The sequence below is a fragment of the Spinacia oleracea genome, chromosome 1, assembly GCF_020520425.1.
Source record: "Spinacia oleracea cultivar Varoflay chromosome 1, BTI_SOV_V1, whole genome shotgun sequence".
NCBI lineage: Eukaryota > Viridiplantae > Streptophyta > Magnoliopsida > Caryophyllales > Amaranthaceae > Spinacia > Spinacia oleracea.
The window spans coordinates 121,375,023-121,395,451 of record NC_079487.1 but is presented as its reverse complement, the minus strand read 5'-3'; the positions used below and the strand labels follow the sequence as shown (position 1 = coordinate 121,395,451).

General features: G+C 35.8%; 2 protein-coding genes across 2 annotated transcripts; both read left to right on the top strand.

The window, feature by feature from the left end:
- The first annotated feature begins 2,034 nt into the window (after positions 1 to 2,034).
- Positions 2,035 to 10,872, top strand: LOC110789255 (uncharacterized). The gene is made up of 9 exons (XM_021993903.2): positions 2,035 to 2,215; positions 4,237 to 4,317; positions 5,569 to 5,618; positions 5,694 to 5,771; positions 8,312 to 8,369; positions 8,452 to 8,501; positions 9,266 to 9,374; positions 9,485 to 9,546; positions 10,528 to 10,872. The coding sequence occupies exons 1-9, from the start codon at positions 2,132 to 2,134 to the stop codon at positions 10,565 to 10,567; spliced, it is 612 nt and encodes a 203-aa protein (XP_021849595.1). The 5' UTR covers positions 2,035 to 2,131; the 3' UTR covers positions 10,568 to 10,872.
- A 2,028-nt stretch (positions 10,873 to 12,900) lies between these two features.
- Positions 12,901 to 18,952, top strand: LOC110789254 (serine hydroxymethyltransferase 3, chloroplastic). The gene is made up of 11 exons (XM_021993901.2): positions 12,901 to 13,249; positions 15,388 to 15,583; positions 15,691 to 15,865; positions 15,950 to 16,067; positions 16,149 to 16,261; positions 16,373 to 16,495; positions 17,341 to 17,445; positions 17,571 to 17,657; positions 17,749 to 17,856; positions 18,289 to 18,361; positions 18,468 to 18,952. The coding sequence occupies exons 1-11, from the start codon at positions 13,015 to 13,017 to the stop codon at positions 18,740 to 18,742; spliced, it is 1,608 nt and encodes a 535-aa protein (XP_021849593.2). The 5' UTR covers positions 12,901 to 13,014; the 3' UTR covers positions 18,743 to 18,952.
- The last annotated feature ends 1,477 nt before the right edge of the window (positions 18,953 to 20,429 follow it).

Sequence of the window (20,429 nt, the reverse complement as noted above, 5' to 3'; positions counted from 1 at the left end):
ATAATTTAATCGTATTATTCTTTTAAAAAAAATTAATTGATGAAAAGTCATATGACTTCTAAAAAAAATTGCATCCTTCAAATACATAACAAATTGAATCAAATAAAACCTATTTTCAGCAAAACTACGATCTTTGCAAGTCGAACCTATTTTATACATTTTTTCACATTGTTGTTTGACACAACCTTTAACGAGGGAATCTTTTCGATCCATTGTAGTTTTGAAATTGAATTAAATATTATTTAATTGATTAAATACGTAGAACTGACATATGTTGCGCCCATCATACAAATCTTCACCGACAAAACAATTGTTCTTACGAAATTAAATAAATATTCTTCCCATATACACATAAATCTACGATCATATAATTAACCTAAGAACAATTCTCCAAACGAAGAAGAAAATCCTTGTCTTTTGAGGGAGAAAAGTCTTACGCAAAAGGAGGAAGCGTTATTGTAACCCTAACAAACAAACAAAATTAAAGAAAAACACATAAATAAGAATGGTTAATGAAAATCCCTTCAAAATTTGTTAGGGTTTGAGAGAAAGGGAGAGGAGGACAAAATGTAAGGTTCACCATATACTTGTTTTTTTTCCTCCACTTTTAAAGTCATATTAGTCTTGCTCAAAGGTATTCTAATTTAAACCGACACGTAGCATTATTCTTGTTCCTATTCAAAGGAATCTATATCTAATGTATATAAATATTATTAAATCTCCAAGGCAATCCATGACATCTTTCCATGTGTCACGATAACTTGGCAAGTGACATGACATTGTAGCACCACGTCATACCCCCACATGATTGTTTATTGTGTCCTCACAAATTTTTTTGCTACCAATCCTTGAACCCATGACCTCTTATATGTTAATACTAAGTTTTATCCATCACCCCAACAATACAACTTGTGACTCTAAATCAACTAAAAATGAGAAAAGTCGTATAAAAATTCAATGCCCTAATTTATGTATTTGAGTAACATTTTATGATAACAATTTTTTTCTAATTTATATTCCTTTGCTAATCAAATCATATATCATTTCAAGAAATTTATTTAGATCAAACATAAAGCCATGACATTACAAAGAAAAGAATATGACAAAAAAATTACTTTTTGCAAATAAAATGTGTTTTCTTTCCTCTAAAATATATTTTGATTTTGTAACTTAGTATACAATTGTAATTTTTTTTTTTAATAAGTTGCAAGTAAGTATTACAAAGAACAAAGTTTTATACAAATAAATAATTACTCAAAAAATTAATTTAACAATTGTTGGTTAACCGATTTTATTCTTAAACTGCATATACAATGAAATTTATATTATTCTCAAATTGCATATATAAAGAAATTTATAAGTAAATTTGAAATGAATAAAAAAAATCCAAAACATATGCAACACCCAGGGGCATCGCCCGGGACAATAACTAGTTATTATCCAAAAGAACTTTGTTATTAGCCATTGATATAAATTATACTCCTAAGAAGTATTATTCTTATTCAAAGGGATTCTAATTTCTAAATGTCATAAGTCACATTCAAATGGACTTAATCGCGTCATAAGGTTATCATCCTTTTGGGTTGATTTTCCTTTCTGTCTTAGTCAAATTTTGGTCAATCATTTAATTTAAGCTCGATCAATGCGAGACATTTTATAGACACTAAATACGATTACCTGTTTTTATATTCATTTTAATATAAATGTGTTAAACTAACTCAATTGACATGTCAATCTCAGACATTGGGGACTTCAATATAATTGTGTTAGGTATTTTATGTTAAATTTGTTGGGCAATTTATTTTTTGCGGTATCATTTTTAAATATAATTTGAGTCCGAGTATCGTTACACGGGATTCAACCCCCTAGCATTTATGGTGTACGTATGTATATATAGGTGCACCGTGCACAAATGTGCAATAGCCAATCGAAAATGTTTTTGAGACAATTCCTGGAATCGAATCTGGACGACTTTTAACGGAGTAAAACGGTGCGTTTTACATCGCAATTCTTTTCTTGCAGAAGAATATTACGAGTTCAGTACCCCGTACTTGTATTTGGCAGCTTATTATCAACTCCAACCTTCTTCTGTTGTTCAGAGCTCAATTCCGATTGAATTTAGGAGAGAGAAATGGCATGCGTACATGATCATAGCTGCGAAGATCACGATTGCTCAACTAATTGGTCTCTTTACAAACACATCGACCTCCCTAAGGTATAATTCCCATTCATTCCCCTTTTTCTGCTTTCAATTTCATACTCAAACTCACCCTGTAAATCCTACCGTTGATTTTTCTGCCGCTTTAGTGATTTTTACAGCATACCTAGTTCGATTTTTTTGTTCAAAGTTCTTAAAATTTCAAAAATTTAAGTGTTGTTTATGGAATACCCATTTGTTTTTTTTTTTTTTGGGTTCTAAAATGTCACATTAGTATAAAATTTCTTATTTATGTCTCATAAAAATGTGTTCATCTTACTTGGGATTAAATACCCATTTTTACTTGGGATTAAAAATGTGATCATTTGATTGTTTGATACTCCGTAGTTTACTTAAACTATTTGGGAATTCAATGAGGTTTTAAAGTTCGAGCAGGAAATTGTGTTCTGGGTTCTCAAACTTTAATGTAGCAGCTGTGCAGCTGAATGAGCTGAAGTGTGAACTGTAGGTTTATTTCTTTTTTGCAGGAAATCTGTAGGTTTATTTCTTTTTTGCTTTTCACTGTGTAAAATTTACTCTCCATACACCTGGGTTTAGCATGTGCCGATTTCTTAAGGAGTTGTGTAAATATGTTTTCTGGGTGTGTATTTAACTATTTTTGGCTTGAGACGTATATGGTCTGGAAGTTTGAAAAATTTAGGAATGTCATATTAGTATCAACTTTTGAAAGAGATGATCATGGACGAAATTCGAATTGCCGGACCCAGTCTGGAAAGCCACAAAGGTGGGTCATGTATGATTGCTTGCTTGTTAGGTTATGTCCCCACCTACTTGGCTGTTCATTGAATATAGAATACTTCTTAATCCTTCCCGAGCCTACATTTAGTCAGATTAAGGGGTCAAGATTGAGATGAAATTGTTGTTGCCTGTATGTAGTAGAAATGGGGGTATTGTTCGAGCGATTTCATAGTTGAACATTTATCCATAAGAGGCTTAGGACTGCATTTACAATGAGTCAATGAGACTTGAGGTAAACGTATTGTAGTTAATATGGAATTTGTTCTTAGGTGCATACAACTAAGCTAACCAGCTTATACCTTAGCTTTTCCAGGACTATTAGTAAGAATAGTGACTTATGATAGCGTTCCGAGCAAGGAAATGAGTGATTTGGAACTCACGTAAATATGTTCTGATTTTATGCTTTGAGTTTGTTAAGAAAGAATACTGTGATGTTTAGGTAGTCAAATAGCTTTATTATAATGGCTAGAATAGTTCATCATTGCTACTTCCCTAAAACAACTTATATCGCATAACAGTTTCCGAGCAAAACCGTTGATACTAATCGATGCTAGAAATTATCAGTCCATTTATTTAGAAGTATTTTTGAGTTATCTGGCTCAGAGGAAAAATAGGAATAGTGCCTGAAGTATTTACTAATGCTATTGGCAGATTGCAAGCGGAGATTCTGAAGTCGTCTTTGATTTTTCCTTTAAAAAAAAAAAAAAAAAAACTACAAAAAGTCTATGGGATTGAAGATTCTTTTGTGTCAGATTACATGCTAAGTGAACCCTTATTTCTTTTGTTTACAGACACGAGGGTGAAAATCTCCTTGTCGATAAGTATAATATAGTCCACTTGTCAAAGTCCATCTGAGTTGATTGAGTCATACATCAAACAGTACATTTTCTAGTTCTTGAGATTAAACATGTTGGCATGTGGACCTTCTTTGGTAGACACAAGGGAAATTTTTGATGTTTAGAGTGTAATGCACTTGTGAAAGGATTGCAGCTGTTAAGAGTCGTACCTGTTTATTATTTCTAAATTTCTCTCAGAGTCAACATCAAACACGTTTGTTATTTGATTGTGTGTGAACATGTGGACTTTTTGGTTGACAATTGACAGTTCGGCATTTGGCGCACTATGTGAGGACCATGACAAATGAAAGACTTGTATTGACTCTTAATTTGGTTTATTCTGGTTGTTGTTCGACTTGGAATAGCTATGCAAACTCAGCTAAACATTGCTACAGTGTTCACTTGTCCATAAAAGTATATGTCATAAGTGCAAGTTTTATGCAGGTGTCTGCTCTGAATGAGGCGATTCAAGGAAGTGCAAAGTCAGTGTTCAGATCATGGGAGCAGCGTCTAAACTCTGCAGGGGTAAATACATCAAAAATAAATGTTTTGAATTGTGACACAGTGACACCATGAATCTATGTTGGGCATTGCTGTTAAATTCTTTATTTGGCTACTCTGTTCAGTACTTCAGTATCAATGTTGGTCCATCTATGACATGCTTATATTTGTTTTTGTCCTATTGTAGTATTGTTTCTAAATGACTTGTTATCTAAGGCATAGTGCTTGCTTTTAAAATCTCGATCCATTTACTTCTCTGATTTCTTGTTCTAACTTCTAAGCACAAATGACCTTAAGTATTATTAGTTGCATTGCTTAGTTGCTTCTTTCCCCCTCTCCTGTTTGATATGACAAGCTGGTGTTACTTATTAAAGCCTTAGTGTGCCTCAGCTGTGCCTCGGTGCTCGTCTTTGAAATTGCCTTTCCTGGACCAATAGAATTGATTGACCCCCTATCGTCTTGATACTAGGCGTGCCTTTCTATACACTTCTGGGGAGTGTGCCACCTCAGTTTAGTTCCTTAATAGATTCTACATTCAAACATTTATTTTATACCAAATGTTGACCCATTTTATTGATTCTTATAAATTAATGAAACTTATAAAACTATAGTCCTACAAAAGGGTAGTCGAAGAAGAATCAATTATACTTAATTTTACCTTGCATTTGTGTTCTCTAACAAATCTATCCTCAAATTTTGAGTAAAAGTTAAGCAGTAAGAAATAAAATGAGACAGAGGCGTATCTGATTAAAGAGAGAATATAAATTCTTGCAACTTAAAATGTGTGAAATGAGTGCGTAGCTGGTTGCAGTTAATTCCTGAATCTGAAATTTTCCAGCAAGTATGGATTTTAGGCTTGCAATTTGTAGGCAATGGCCATGCACACACAGCTTTCCTATAGTTCCATACTTCCATGAAACATATTCAACATTTACTAGAGAGAAAAACGAGAATATGATTGCCATTCGGGGTTGATTCAATTATGCTGAAGATTTTATGCTGTATTGACTTATCAGGGATAAAAGTGGCAAGGATGGCATATAGTTAGGTAGTTAGGTATTGTGATGTAATAGCCCTGTTGATATCATCCTTGCATATGGAGGGGTGTGGCCATGTGGGTGTTTATTTTCTGCGTAATTGATTCATGGTATCTTTCTGCTAATCATGGCACTTCTTGTTTCACTGACTTTAATTTGTTATCTATCATTAGTGCACTAGATGTCTTAGGCTCTTAGCAAGCATGTAGTTTAATGCAAGTCTTCTTAATTGCACCAGGCATTCTTGGAAAGCAATGACGGTGATCCTGAATTGATTGTTTTCATCCCGTAAGTAACATAATATTTTCTTACGGGGTTTTCTGTAAGACTATTTATGCTAACTTATGGAAACTTTACTGTCAGATTCACTTCTGATGTCAAGATTAAGGGCATATCAATTGTTGGTGGTGCTGATGGAACTAGTCCTTCAAAGATGAGAGCGTAAGCTTTTCTTATACGGTCGTTGTGGTTTGCCTTTGTAGTCTAAGTGCTGACTGGCGGTTATCTTATGATTTGTGTTATTGTAGATCAAAGGTGTCAATTTATATATTGATGTATCAATAAGTCTTCCTCTTTTAACTTTCATAAGAAACTATTCACTCAGGGCTGTCCTTCCATGGTGAACTGATTACTAATTGTCTTACTACTCTAATAGGACAATGGTATTGCTGCATAATGATATGTCATTTTCCTGGTTAGAATTAACCTCTTCCAATAAAATTTTGACTACCAAGCATCAACACCCTAACCTTCTTGAGGTTTATTCTTGTGGGGGTAATTAATATTCCCTCCGTCTCGTTTTACTTGCTCCATTTGACTATTTTTTTGTGAGAGCTTTGTGGGTCAAATGGAGAAACTAAAATGAGACGGAGGGAGTAAATAGGTTTGGGGTTGTCAAGAGTTTGTTAGTGGTGCATGGTTAGTTTTGCAAAATTGGGAAAAGGATAAATTGTTGGGTTCCAACATTTCCTGATGGGAATTTTACACTCAATTGTCTGTGATGGATTGCTGAAGTGGTTGTTTCTATTTATATTAAAGGGAATGGTGTAACTGCCCTTACCCCGCTTCTTGCGGGAGCCTCTTTGAGGCACTGGGGTAATGATAATGATAATGATGATCGAATGGTGTAACTGTGTAAGTGCTTGATACCATATGATGTTTGTTACTGCTGCTGTTTCCTACATCAATTACCTTCTAGGAGCTTCCATGGAAACATGTTTTTCTATAGTTAGAGACATCATCATCTGATGAGCTTTCTTGCTTATCCACGCAAGTTAGTAGAGAGCTCTGATGGACTGCTTATATCTTGCCCTCACTCCACCTTATCGTTGTGCACTTCTGTTCGACTGCTCTGGATAGTAAATATTGTCCACTTTATATTTTCTTTTTTCATTTTAATGTCCAACTTTTGGAGGGAAAAAGATTTTGCCTATTTGCTGTTGTATTTTACTCTTTAGGGCACGCCTGGATCAAGAGAAATGGGAGTGGAAAAATTGAGGAAGTACAAATTCTGGTTATTTTAACAGCCTGGATTGAAGATAGTAAGTTACAGGGGTATTCTTTTCCCCTAAAAATGGGGGTATTTGTTACCTACCCACCCCCCAGAGTAATGTATTACCCCCAAATTCTTTCTCTCCTTCCTCTTTCCATTTAGTCACACTGGAATGTTTGCTGGGAAATGGTGGAAGGGTGTGGAGGATTTTCAGTTACTCCAGTAATGAAACCAAACCTGGGAGAAAGGAAAAGATCCCCCGTGAATTATTACATTGGAATCATTATCCCTTGACATAGTACCCCCTTAGTTTCTACCCTTATTCCAGGCGAGCCTTAGAGTTAGACGCATAAATCAATAACCTTATCTATTATCCATTATGAAGCTGCTAGATCCTCTTGGACATACCAACCAATAGGCTGGCCGGCCTGACACATTCTTCTCATACTAGTGTTGGTTCCTTTAAGTTCTCCGTAGTGAAATTAAATGAGAAATACCTGTTGGGGACATTCGTTATCCAGGGTGTTAATATACTGATGTCCCAAGATTTCTTCAGTTCCGTGGAGGCTCGTAGTTCCTCAGGGAAATTTCTTCTTATACTATTTACCTTAAGTTTTGGATAGTTGAATACTATCTCCTTTGTTTAGCTCTCCACTCTGAAAATCTAAATCTTCAATAAATATAAAATTAATAATTCGAATTTAGAAGAGAAAAAGGTGAAAGAAGGAACTTTCATATTTCATACGGAGTATCATCTTACTTTCAGTACACTCCGTATTTAGCACTTTGGGCTTCTTAGCTATGAAGAGTAAACCTTCTTTCCAGCCTGCTCTCCATATACCTTGCCAACCTTGGTTCCTTGTTCTTGTGTTGGTTCTTATACATTGGCTGTGAAGGAATTTAGACTTACATTAGCTGTTTCCATCTAAGAACAGTCTGCCACTCTGCCATATCACCTCTTCTGTATGTAATTCTTTTCACTGTTTCCTTGTGCTGTATTAATAGGAAGTAATTCTCAAACTTAAACTGTCTAAACATACTGTATTTACTGGCTTGCTTAAGCAAAAGTTGCATTAGTGCGTGTACATTGATTATTTCACCATATAATTTATAACTTACATAATTTCAAACTAATAAGTTAATTTTGAATTCTTTTTTACCTAGACTAGCTAGATAGCCACTCATTTTGGAAGACGACTCAGACATTTACAAATTTCAAAGGCACACATAGAATTTGTATAATGCTACACGGTTTACACCTAAAAGGCTAAAACATTTTGGGCTCACAATTGAACATTGAAAGGGTTTGAATATTTTAATAGTTTTGGTAACCAACCTAAACAACTATGGAGTTTCACAGAGAAAGTAAAGTAGTCCTATATTTTTGTTGTACATCTTGAAAATCTCAAAGCTTTTTATGCTTAATTTGTTTTCGCACTGATATCTTTGCCACTATAGTTAATGTTATAATCTTGGTAACTCCCTTTAGGTTCATCAATCGAGAAGGCATTGATTTCTCTGATGCTCAAAGTATGCAAGCTGTTCAGGTATTTATATGTTAAGGTCAAGATTTATGTTAATATTTTCTAGGTTTTCCCCCCCTCTTTCTAACTAGGGTCTTGTCTCAAGGAATGGGACTTAGCTGAGAACCTGCAAGGAGCATTGGAATATCAAACCAGGTGAAAATCTTGCTGTCCCCCCCCCCCCCACATTAGTCTAGGACTCTAGGTAATTGTTGGCTAGAGCCATCTAAATGGAATCTGTCTTCCGCTTCCTGTCTCATTTTGCTACTAATGTGGCTAGTTTTTTACTTTTAGCTCACAATTACCTTGCAGTTACCTGTTATCTTTCATGAATGAAAGAGCTAGTACAAGGAAATGCAACTTATTTCTTGTTTCCTGTATCATTTAGCTAACTAATTGGTTTTCAATAAGCCTTTTGGTTAGTTCCCTCTCCCACCAACCATATTGCGTATTGTTCTCGTGAATACTTTTACTTCTTCCACCATATTCAATATATTTTGTGCATATGTTCAACACTCTAACAGCCCTTGTTGGTGGTTACTGTTATCATTAAAATTCTGCTAGCACTTCACGACTTATGTGAAAAGCTTGATGTAATGCTGTCATCTCATCAGTAGATCTCTTTGTAACTCCTTATTTCACTGTATTTTCCCACCATCTCACCAGTGAGGTCTTATGTCTTTTGCATGCCTTGGAAATTAGCAAGTTGTTTATACTCAATGGGGTAAGTCAAAACTTCTGTTCAGTATGACTAGATTTTTACTTTAAGGAACTGGTGTTCTGTCAAGTATTGGTAGCTAGTACAACTATTTTCGAATTCCGTGATTACTATATGCCTATATGTGAATCCATTGTCTTCATCACCTTTCATGCTTGCTTTGCAATTAAAGATCTGACATTGCATGAGGCTATGTGAACAGGTATTCTAAATTTCAGAGTGTGGGAAATTTGACTTTGCACTTCCCTGACAACTTTGGTGCGGACACAAGTCAGATACATTACATAGGCTTGAAGGGTGAAGCAACTCAGGTATTACTGCTGCTAAAATAAAGAGCATTCATTGATTGCTTATTTTTAGGCTATATCTTTTGTCTTCCTGGCTACTCGACTAATACTTCTTTTTATACAATGGCTTTCAGTTGAAGAGGGATTTTGCAGTGAATATCGTTTATGAACTTATGCCAAATCCATCTGAGCACAAGTAAGTCTTCTTCTCCTTATGTCAGACTATTGGCCTGCTGTTCTATTACAGTCCAGTAACATGGAAAAGATGATGTTTTCCCAGGAATGTATAGATGAACTCTTCTGTCACATAAAAGATGTGATTTTGTTTTGTGTTCCAATCTACAGTACTATTAAATTAATACTCTTAGGCTCTGTTCGTTCCAATGGAAAACATGTCAAAGGAAAATGACTTTCCAAGGAAAACAATTTTCAAAGGAAAACATCAAGGGAAAATAGTTTTCCTTTGTTTGTTTCCTTACAAGAAAAAATTATGAAGAAAAAGAAGTGGAAATGAGAGGGGAGAAAAGGAAATGTAAGGGATTAGAGTGGAAAATGTGGCTTCCTTTTCAAAAGGAAAGTTGATTTTTCCCATAGCGAAAGTTATTTTCCACCCTTACAAATCAAACAAAGGAAATTGGGAAAATCATTTTCCGAAAAGATATTTTCCGTCAAAACAAACGGAGCCTTAATGGTCTTGGGCATTTGAATGACAAGATATGAAGTAATTCAAAGTGGGATGAAATGGAATTTTGGATGTCAAACGAGCTTTCTTTGGGTTGGATGGGAACATGATGCAATAAAACTGGAATAGACTGGAAATTCAAAATAAAATGAGAATGAGGAAATTTGGGGGAAACGATAGCCGATTGTACTTCGACGCGATTAAATTGTCAAATTCAATCTAGAAATTCGAGTGGCTGGACAGTGGATTCTAAACAAAAGCTAAACATAATCAAACGGCCCTTTGTATATTTCTGCTTGCTTTCTCTCTCACTAATCTCCCCTTTATATAGCATTCCTTGGTCTAACTAACCGTCGCCCTTCTTCTTCAAGCTTATTCCAACAACTAATTATGCATAGCTCACTCCCACCTTCCCCTTGCTAGTTCACTACAAAACTGTGCAACTTTTTTCCCCTGATTTTTGTGTTGCCTTTTAAATCCATAATTTTTGTGCAGGACACATGCTGAGACGGGAGGAGGTGTTTCAGAAGTGTAATGAAGCTAATATTCCTCAGAATCCTATGTTCCCTTGTTCACTGCAACATCTTAACACCAATAGAGACTGAAACTGAGTGATGGTCATGATACCAACAGTTGTTAATCTTTGACACATTTACATATTTACTGTAAATAACTAAATACCCCGCGTATTAGGACCGAGAATATAATTTTGATGTGGGTTAATTCCAATCCTCTAGTATCTTTAATGTTCTGACTAGTTCCAAAAACCAACTACTGCTGTTATCTGACAACACCCTCCCACAGAAGAGGGAAAAAAGAGTAAAAGAAGTGCTTGTGCGAGTTGTGTTTGTTTTTTTGGTGTGGAAATTTTGATTAGCTACTTGACTGTAGCATATGTACTGATGAATATCCATCCTTAAGATTTGTGTTTTTATGCAGAAGTCTTGTGTTCCAGTAGCAAAACACTGCTGAAATAGTTATTTGCTGCTACTTCAGTTGTATATTTGCTAAAGCTAATGGAAAAAGGATATTATGGAGATGTAAACGGTACCCGTTTTATTTTTTATTTTACTATGAGGAGTTTCCACCGCCTTCGACGAGTGGAATAATCTCCCACGTGTTTGCATGGGTACCTCGATGGGCAACATCCCTTCCAATTGAGATTTTTCCATACCCAAGGCTCGAACCTGAGACCTTGGCATGACTTGGTCGTGTTTAAAGTCTGGAGATGGCAATGGGACTGTGCTTGTGGTGGATTGGTGCCTAAAGCACATAGGAGGGAGGGGGTGCAAGCAGGGGGCGGCCGCCCCCCTTCTCCATTTTTAAAAAATAAATTAAAAGAGAGATAAGTAGTAATTAGTACATGAATATATCACTAAATGCTCTTTGTCTTGGTGGTTATTGTTGTTTTTATTAAGTGTGGATTCTTTAGGTCAAGGATTCGAATTTTACCCACAACTATATATTTATTTCTTAGCTTCATTTTTTTCCTTGTCCCCCCATTTTAGCTTCATTTTTTTTCTCGCCCCCCTAACGTACAATTTCTAGCTCTGCCGCTACATATAGTGCGTTCATGTTAGGGCTTTAGCAAGGAATGTCCCACTAGATTCGTGTTATGCGGTCCAAGCACATGGTTCAGATTCTCATTTAACAACTAATCCGTTTTTAAAAAAAATTGTATTTAAATGAGGAAACTACATTGGCAAAAGAAAAAAAATGCTTTAGAGATTAGGCTAGGTAAAATCGCTCCTTTAATATCTCTATTCTACAAGGGAGCTCATGAGTTTATTAACGTAAATGATTTTTCTGTGTATCTCTATCGAATAGCGCAATTTGGATTATACACTCGGGTGCATAGTGCTCATTGTGCACCATGTTGAATAATTATTGAAAATCTAATGAGCATGGAGAATGATTTCAATGTACATGTACTAGTAACATATTTAAACTGTATGTTCTAAGGATTTGAACTATATGTTCATTAGCTATATGTTCTTTGAGTATTAATAAGGCCGAAAAGTATGAGCCTTCGATTAGAACGCCCCATATTTCGTGACACGCGGAGCGTGGCATTTCCTTTTATCCTCCTAACTTCTCACCAAAAGATTTATATGTTCTTTATATTTGAACTATATGCTCATTTAAAAACAGGGTGCACAGTGAGCATTGTGCACATGAGTGCATAAACCATATTTTGATCGATAGTCTAAATGCTACGAAGTATTAGACAAATTAAACACAATAAAAATATGAAAAACATCTCAATCATTAAATGAGTTATGTATAAAAGTCAATCATCTTTATCGCACACACATAGGATTAGTCCTCATCTGTAATTTACTAATCTACTCCCTCTGTCTCTTTTTTTTCTTTACGTTTTTCTTTTTTGGTGTTTCAAAATGTTTTTTACATTTCCTTTTATATTATCACATAAATGCCATAATACTCTATCAAAATCTGTGTCCAATAATTATTTTAACCAATTAAATTCATTGAGTTATTTAATCTCTCACACTTTTCCATTGGGACATTAAATATTTTTCGTGAAAATATTATAAATAAACGTAAATTTTCTTTTTTAAATAAAAAAATAGAGGAATCTCAATCTCAACCCACATTAATAAGCTAAACAAAAAGAGACGGAGGAGTACTCATCTAAAATTGAAACTTAACCAAGTGAGACACGCGTTGATTAGTAAGCTAAACCTGTTCGAAAACTATTTTAAAAGAATTAAACAGCAGTCCTCAAATCAGGCGTTTCTCGTTGACGTGGTAGGACCAACGCAATAGGTAAAAAAAAGAATAGAATCAAAACCATAACCGGCGCGCAAAGCCACACGACGTTAGGGTTTTGACATTTTGACTCCCTTTTTAAACTCCAAAGCCACTCTACTCTGCCATTTTTTTTGACATTTCCATTCCCTCAAACCTTAAAAGCTTTCCCTTTTCTATCACCTCCATTTTCTCTCTCCAGAATCAAACATGCAAGCTTGCACTGGAGCAGCAACCCCTAAAATCATGGGTTCAATTCAATACCCATGTACCAAAATCTCCATTAATCCTACTAATTGCTCTCTAAAAGGGTCTAACAATCTTAGTTTTACTGATAATTCAATCAAAATTTCAAAACCCATCTCTCGATTTTCTTTCGTTTCCAATAGTTTGGTCACTGGTAGACCACCCTCGTCTGTCTCTGTTCCTGCTCCTGGTGTTCAAGGTTTGCCCTCTTTTCTAATTGGTTGATGATTTGTTACTATTGGATTGTTTTTCTTAGTTTTTTTTGTTGTTGTTGTAATTTTTATGTTATTTTGTGTATTGGTTTGTTTGTTGGTTATGATTTTGTTTTTGTTCTAAGTTACTCAGCTTTCGTATTGAACTTATGAAGTTCGCATCAACAAACTCTAATTACAATAGAAAACTTTTTTTTTTTTATCTACGAATAATAATTACAAGAATTATGGAATACAATTAACGAGAAAATGAAATATGACTATTTATCTACACATGATAATTTAGTTTATGAAATCGTGAGTTTGTATTGTTGAGTCTGGTTGATTTTGAAGATTGATACAATTTTTCCAATAGCTAGTTTTCAAATTTTTATTAGCATATCAATGTTTTACTACATCCTGCGAATTATTGTACATCGTTAGGCATATACTTTATCCTCAATTGCCACTTACTTCTTCTATCCCAAATCCCGTTAAGATGATCGTATCTAAACTTCAATATTGACATTCTACTACTCTCCTTTCACCTATCAAATCGATTATTTGGAGTAAAAGTCACTTGCTTTCGTCTTGATCATAAACCAGTAGAAGTTTCATTTCTATTCTTTTTTAAAACAAAAAATAAAATATCAAGTGAATCCACATCAATCAATCGGCACTATTTGTGGTCTTGAACTTGTGCAACAGGAGGCACGTGGCTCGATGTGCCAACCTCACCAAAATACCAAAATTAGTAAGTAGCACATTGATGTCAACATCTAATACCATTTTTACTCTGGCCTAAGAACCCTTAAGCATTAGAAACAGTGATTCAATATCAAATCATCCAAAACCACACACTTAATTTGTTTATCGTCCTTTCACTAGCATTCAAAATGATTGAAATTCCCAATATTCACCCTGATTAACTATAAATTCGCGGCATAATCCATAATTTATTCTATCAAAATAATGGTGGTACTACCATTTTTTTTTTAATATTCTACTTTTACAAAAAATATTTTTGATAGAACCTCATTTTTGTGTTATATCCTAGCGTTAATTCTAGTTATGCAACTTGTGAGTTCCAAAGAGTGCTTTGATTATTTTGAGAGCGTTTACAAATGTTTTGTTGGATTAATGGATAAATAAACGAGGGGACCTATTTATAGGCTCCTTAACTCACTAGGAGAACATTATATGACCTCTCCAATGTTCCATTATTCTAGAAAGTTCTCATTTGACGTTTTTACACAAATCTGTACAAAAGAGTTCTAGACACATCCCATCTAGAACCTTCCACACAAAACCAAGCTAAAATGCCTAAGACCCATCCAGAGCACTCTAGAAGTTGTGCACAACCAAAACTGCTGCTGCTTTAGCCCATATTTTCGGGCCTCGAGGGCCTGACCATTGTCTTCATTGAGCCAAAATACAAACCCCCAAATTTTAGCCCATTTGGAGCTTGTTTAATCCACCAAACGGCCTATTGTTACGTTACTGTCAATCGGGTGTTCACTGGACATTTATGGCCATTCCAAAATATTAGGGGGAGTGTGTTGCCCTCCTAGTCCAGCCAAGGACACCCTCTAGACCACGGCTGCGCCCCGGTCGCATGACTTGATGCTTGGGAGACGATTAGTGACATTATGCATTTATGCTCATTGTAGGAAAAGTATTTGATACTAAAATGTATCCTTTGGAAGCTAATCTCCTTTTGCTTTTGCTGAAGAATTAATTTGATTGTTCTTTTCACTGAGCGAGAGTGGTTGTGAGTTGTGTTTTAGCTACTTTGGATTGTGAAATTTATGGTTCTAGGAATAACCTTTTTCTGGTATTTATGGCGGTCAATAGATGTCGTGGTTCTCATGGAGTTCTCATCTTAGTCGCTGTTTATAACCATGTAATCTAACAGTCTCCTTTTACTTCTACCATTGCATGTGGTCTTAGAGCTATCCCAAATAAGCAGGATTAATCTTTCCCCCCAAATTTTAGCTGCTTTTTGGTAATCTATTCATCGTATATTTTTTACGCCTGTGCAGGCTTCCAAAATTTTGAATTAGTATAGTGTGCATATGCTGTGTTATAAATCCTTGATATAATGGACAAATTATCCTCAAGCATGCTATTTTCTGGTACATTTCAGATGATCTGAGCAGTTTTGAGGATAATGAGCTGAGTGATGCTGATCCAGAAGTGTATAACATTATTGGCAAGGAAAAGGATAGGCAGTTTAGAAGTCTGGAACTCATTGCCTCTGAAAATTTTACATCTAAAGCCGTCATGGAGGCTGTTGGTTCTTGTCTCACTAACAAATATTCCGAAGGATTACCGGGTAAAAGGTAACACTTTCTTTGGCCAAGCTATGTGCATGTCACATTGTCACTACTGTTGATTCTTATGTTTTGGGTCTGTTGCGATTTGTCACTTACAACTTGTTCTACATTAGGTATTACGGAGGCAATGAACACATTGACGAGCTAGAAACCCTCTGTCAGCAAAGGGCTTTGGAAGCATTTCACTTGGATGGACAGAAGTGGGGTGTAAATGTTCAACCTTTGTCTGGCTCTCCTGCTAATTTTGAGGTTTACACTGCACTCTTAAATCCACATGATCGTATCATGGTAAGTAATTTCCCTACCTATGGCTTTACTGGTCATATTGGCACAGTTCGTTGCTCTTATATCAATCCATTTCTACTGATCCAGGGTTTAGATTTACCTCATGGAGGACATTTGTCCCATGGTTTCATGACTCCTAAAAGACGAGTCTCAGGCACATCAATTTATTTTGAATCTATGCCTTATCGGCTTGATGAATCTACAGGTATTTTAATTTTACTTTTGGTGGGTATTTGTGTTTGCTTATTTGGGTTTGGTCTCTGACTAATTATTATCCGAAGAGAAGGTCTGATCGATTACGACATGCTTGAGAAAACTGCTACTCTATTTCGACCAAAACTCATAATTGCTGGTGCTAGTGCATACCCTCGAGATTTTGATTATCCTCGTATGAGGAAGGTATGTGTTTTATATGACTGTATGAACACCCCCCTCCCCCCCTCTAAAAGTGATGTGTTGATTGCTTCCATTTGCGTGTAACTAATTGAATGTATTGTTTTAAAATACAAGATTGCAGATGCTGTCGGTGCTTTTCTTATGATGGATATGGCACATATAAGTGGGCTTGTTGCTGCCTCTGTGGTTGGTAACCCATTTGAGTACTGTGATGTAGTGACAACAACAACTCACAAGGTACGTCTAAACTTTCCTCACTGTTTGCTATAATGGACCGGAAAGTTATGTTTATGTTACCTTTGGACACGTGTTCCACGTTTGGTTGATTAATTAAGGACCGGGATTTGCTTTTAAGGGTAGTGGCTTTGACACTGAGTTCTTTTCCGTTCTCTAAAACTCTGTTTAGGCAACATAGTGCTGGTCAATCTTTCTGTGACCCAGTTTATGATTTGCCAGTTGCTCTTGAGGTGCTAATCAATATTTAAGGGTTCATTCATGGAAGATGTAGGAAGAGGTAGCTTTTAATAGATCTTAGTTGTGAAATTCCCGTGTCTAGTATTTTGTGGTGTTATGGAAAGATCCCATTAGATCCCGTCTTTTGGAAAAGAAAAGGAATCATCATATGTTTCAATTTACGGTTTAGAATTCTTTAGACGGATCATAGATGATAGTGCAACAAGAGGCCAACTCACTCCATATCTGTGCTTTATTTCTTAAAAAACAAGAGGTATGCCATGTCTTCTAAGCCCCACTCTCGCCTCATACAGACTCCTTGCCTTTAAATTCCCCTAAATAGTTCTCCATCAGTATCGAAATCTCCATACTATCTCTTGACTACAAAAATAGTAACCTGAACCTTGTTCAGTCTTCAGATTCTCCGCCTTGTAAAAATGAATAGCATTTTGTTCAAGAGTTGTGAATTTGGTTCATTAACCCTATGATTCCCTCTTAAAATGAAGGGACAACATAGGAGAAGAACTTCAATGGTGTTGTCCTGTATCAAATTATTTCTGCTAAAATCAGTCTATTGGCCACATGAATCTTTCATCATTGTGATAAAATTACCGTGTAATGATTTTCAGTCTCTACGAGGTCCTAGAGGTGGAATGATCTTCTACAAGAAGGATACCATTTTCGGTGTTGATTTAGAATCTGCCATTAATAATGCAGTCTTTCCTGGCTTACAGGTGAGGTGTTACTGTTTCTTGAATTCACCTTTTTCCCCCCCTGTTGTATATCTCTATCTTGCATAACATAACTGTCATAATTTGATTTGTTTAAAAGATTTGGATGTCATGAATTTGTTTTGCAGGGTGGCCCACATAACCACACTATAGGAGGACTAGCTGTTTGCCTGAAGTATGCCCAGTCTCCAGAGTTTAAGGCATACCAAAACAATGTAAAAACCTTGTCTTCTGATAAGAAGACTCAAAACTTTGTCCTAATGCCCGTTTCTTTGTACTGATATTTAAGGGCATGATGACTTGCAGGTGGTCTCAAACTGCAGAGCTCTTGCAAGCCGATTGGTTGAATTGGGTTACAAACTAGTCTCTGGTGGGAGCGATAACCACCTTGTTCTAGTTGACTTAAGGCCATTGGTGAGTTTCCAAGTTCTTGAATCTTGTTGCTGAGAGCTGTAATTCAAATGCCGGTTAGATTGGAAATTTTGTCATTTACTACCTATACTATGAGCGACTTTGAAAATTACTACCTAGACTCAAAAAATGCCATATTTCAGCTATTTTGGCTGGAAAACGGACTAAGATAGCAATAGTAATCACGTGTCAGAAAATGATGTAGTAAATGACAACTTTTTTATTGTTTTAAGTAGTAATTTACAAAGCCAACGATGTAGGTAGTAAGTGACAAATTTCCCGTTGTTTCACTTCTAACAGTTAGACACCACTTGTATAGGTTGTGTTTGCTAAGATTTATTTATAAACAACCCTCAATGACCTCATAGGCTCATACTATGTGATTGTGAATCCCATCTTCCATTTTGTCTGATTTAAGTCGTTGTTTTTCTTTAGGGAACTGATGGTGCTCGGGTTGAGAAAATTCTTGACATGGCTTCTATCACACTAAATAAGAACTCTGTTCCTGGTGAGTAGTTTTCAAACTTTTCATTTATGTACTTTCTTTCTCTCTCTCTTTCTCGCTTGCTTCGAACATCTGTGCTAAAATCAATGTTGTGGGTATTTGTAAAAAGGTGATAAGAGTGCCCTAGTACCTGGTGGTATACGTATTGGGGCACCTGCCATGACAACTAGAGGTTTCAAAGAGAGTGAGTTTGTTGCTACAGCCGACTTTATTCACGAGGGAGTCCAACTAACTCTCGAAGCAAACAAGTTAATTCCCAAAACAAAACTCCAAGAATTCTTGAAGTTTGTGGCGTCTCCTGACTTCCCGTTGAGAGATCGTTTATTAGACCTTCAAAGGAGAGTTGAAGTTCTAACCACCCAGTTCCCGTTGCCCGGGTTGTAAGATGCAACTTTCTCAAGGATATACCCAAATGAAATGAACCACATTAAGAGAAAACCATTGATGCTTGTGGTGATTAGTTTGGTCAGGTTCATCTGATGTTGAATAACATGAACCTCTGACAAGTACTTGTACGCAACTGTATACATATTCGGCGCAAAACACAGCTATTATTTTTGCGTTGTCCTTAATTGAGAACAGTCATTTTGATTACCTGGTGTTTAAAGTTTTTATTCTTGTGTAGCTGATGGTTTCCACTTTCCTGGATCCCACCTTAGGTGATCTGAGATTCGAATTTGAGACTTGATATGCCCAATGTTTCTGTTTAATCTGGGAATCTTAGACTATACGGAGTAGTTTGTTAAACGAAGAACAAATTACAAACTATCGATTGCCTAACAATTATAAGCAATATTTCAATTTCACAAGACAATGTTATAAATATACAAAATCTTCCCCTATTTTACCAGTCTGATGTAGTATCATTGTTTTTTTGGCTCTTCATTGCCAAATTGTTCGTTGGGTTCATGGTAGCTAGTGTGCATAGTGCAACCTCTACACATATTAAAAACAATAGTCATATACTCCATTGCCTATTACAACGTTTATGTAAATTTCGATTCACCGCGTGCTTTAGTGACACCTGTAAAGAATAACCATTATACTTGATTAGACCATGTACATCATTGACCTTCGATCAAGTGAACAATAATATCTCTCTCGCCATTCTTCCATCTCATCTTCCAGTCACTTCCACTACCTTGACATACCTCTTACTCTTTTTTTTTTTTTTTTGAAGGGAGATATACCTCTTACTTAAATCCCCCATTTTCTTTTACAATCTTGACTCAAGGTCATTAATTTTTCTTACCTGATTTTTTTTACTTTTACATATACTCCACTTTAAATTCACCTTCAAACACAATTATTAATTTTAACAAATAAATAAATATGAAATTAAATTAACATACATATAAATAAAAATGTAACGTATAACCTTAACCATACATATATAGCACAATGAATCAAAATTGATACATAACTGACTACTATTTTGATTAAGTTCCCCTTGGTTGAAAAGTATGCCATATATGTTTAATCAGATCATTTTTCAATGATTTATGAACATCTCTGTCCCGCATTTCATTCCTTTTCTCCATGTACCGTAGTAAGATAGATGGAAACACCACATGAGCTCTACAAGGGAAAAAAATGCATTGCAATGCATGACAACACCACATGAGCCCCCCTCCCCTTGGTTGAAAAGTATGACATATATGTTCAATCAGATCATTTTTCAATGATTTAAGAACATCTCTATCCCGCATTTCATTCCTTTTCTCCATGTACCGTAGTAAGATAGATGGAAACACCACATGAGCTCTACAAGGGAAAAAAAATGCATTGCAATGCATGACAACACCACATGAGCCCCCCCCCCCCTCCCCTTGGTTGAAAAGTATGCCATATATGTTCAATCAGATCATTTTTCAATGATTTATGAACATCTATATCCCGCATTTCATTCCTTTTCTCCATGTACCGTAGTAAGATAGATGGAAACACCTGATAGGCTGTCGTACACCCGTCAAAAATAAAATCCTAACGAAACCTCCTAACAATGTAGTAGGGTAAGCAGGGTCGAATCCACAGAGAGATGGCTATTTAAATCTAGCTTCCAAGGTATGGC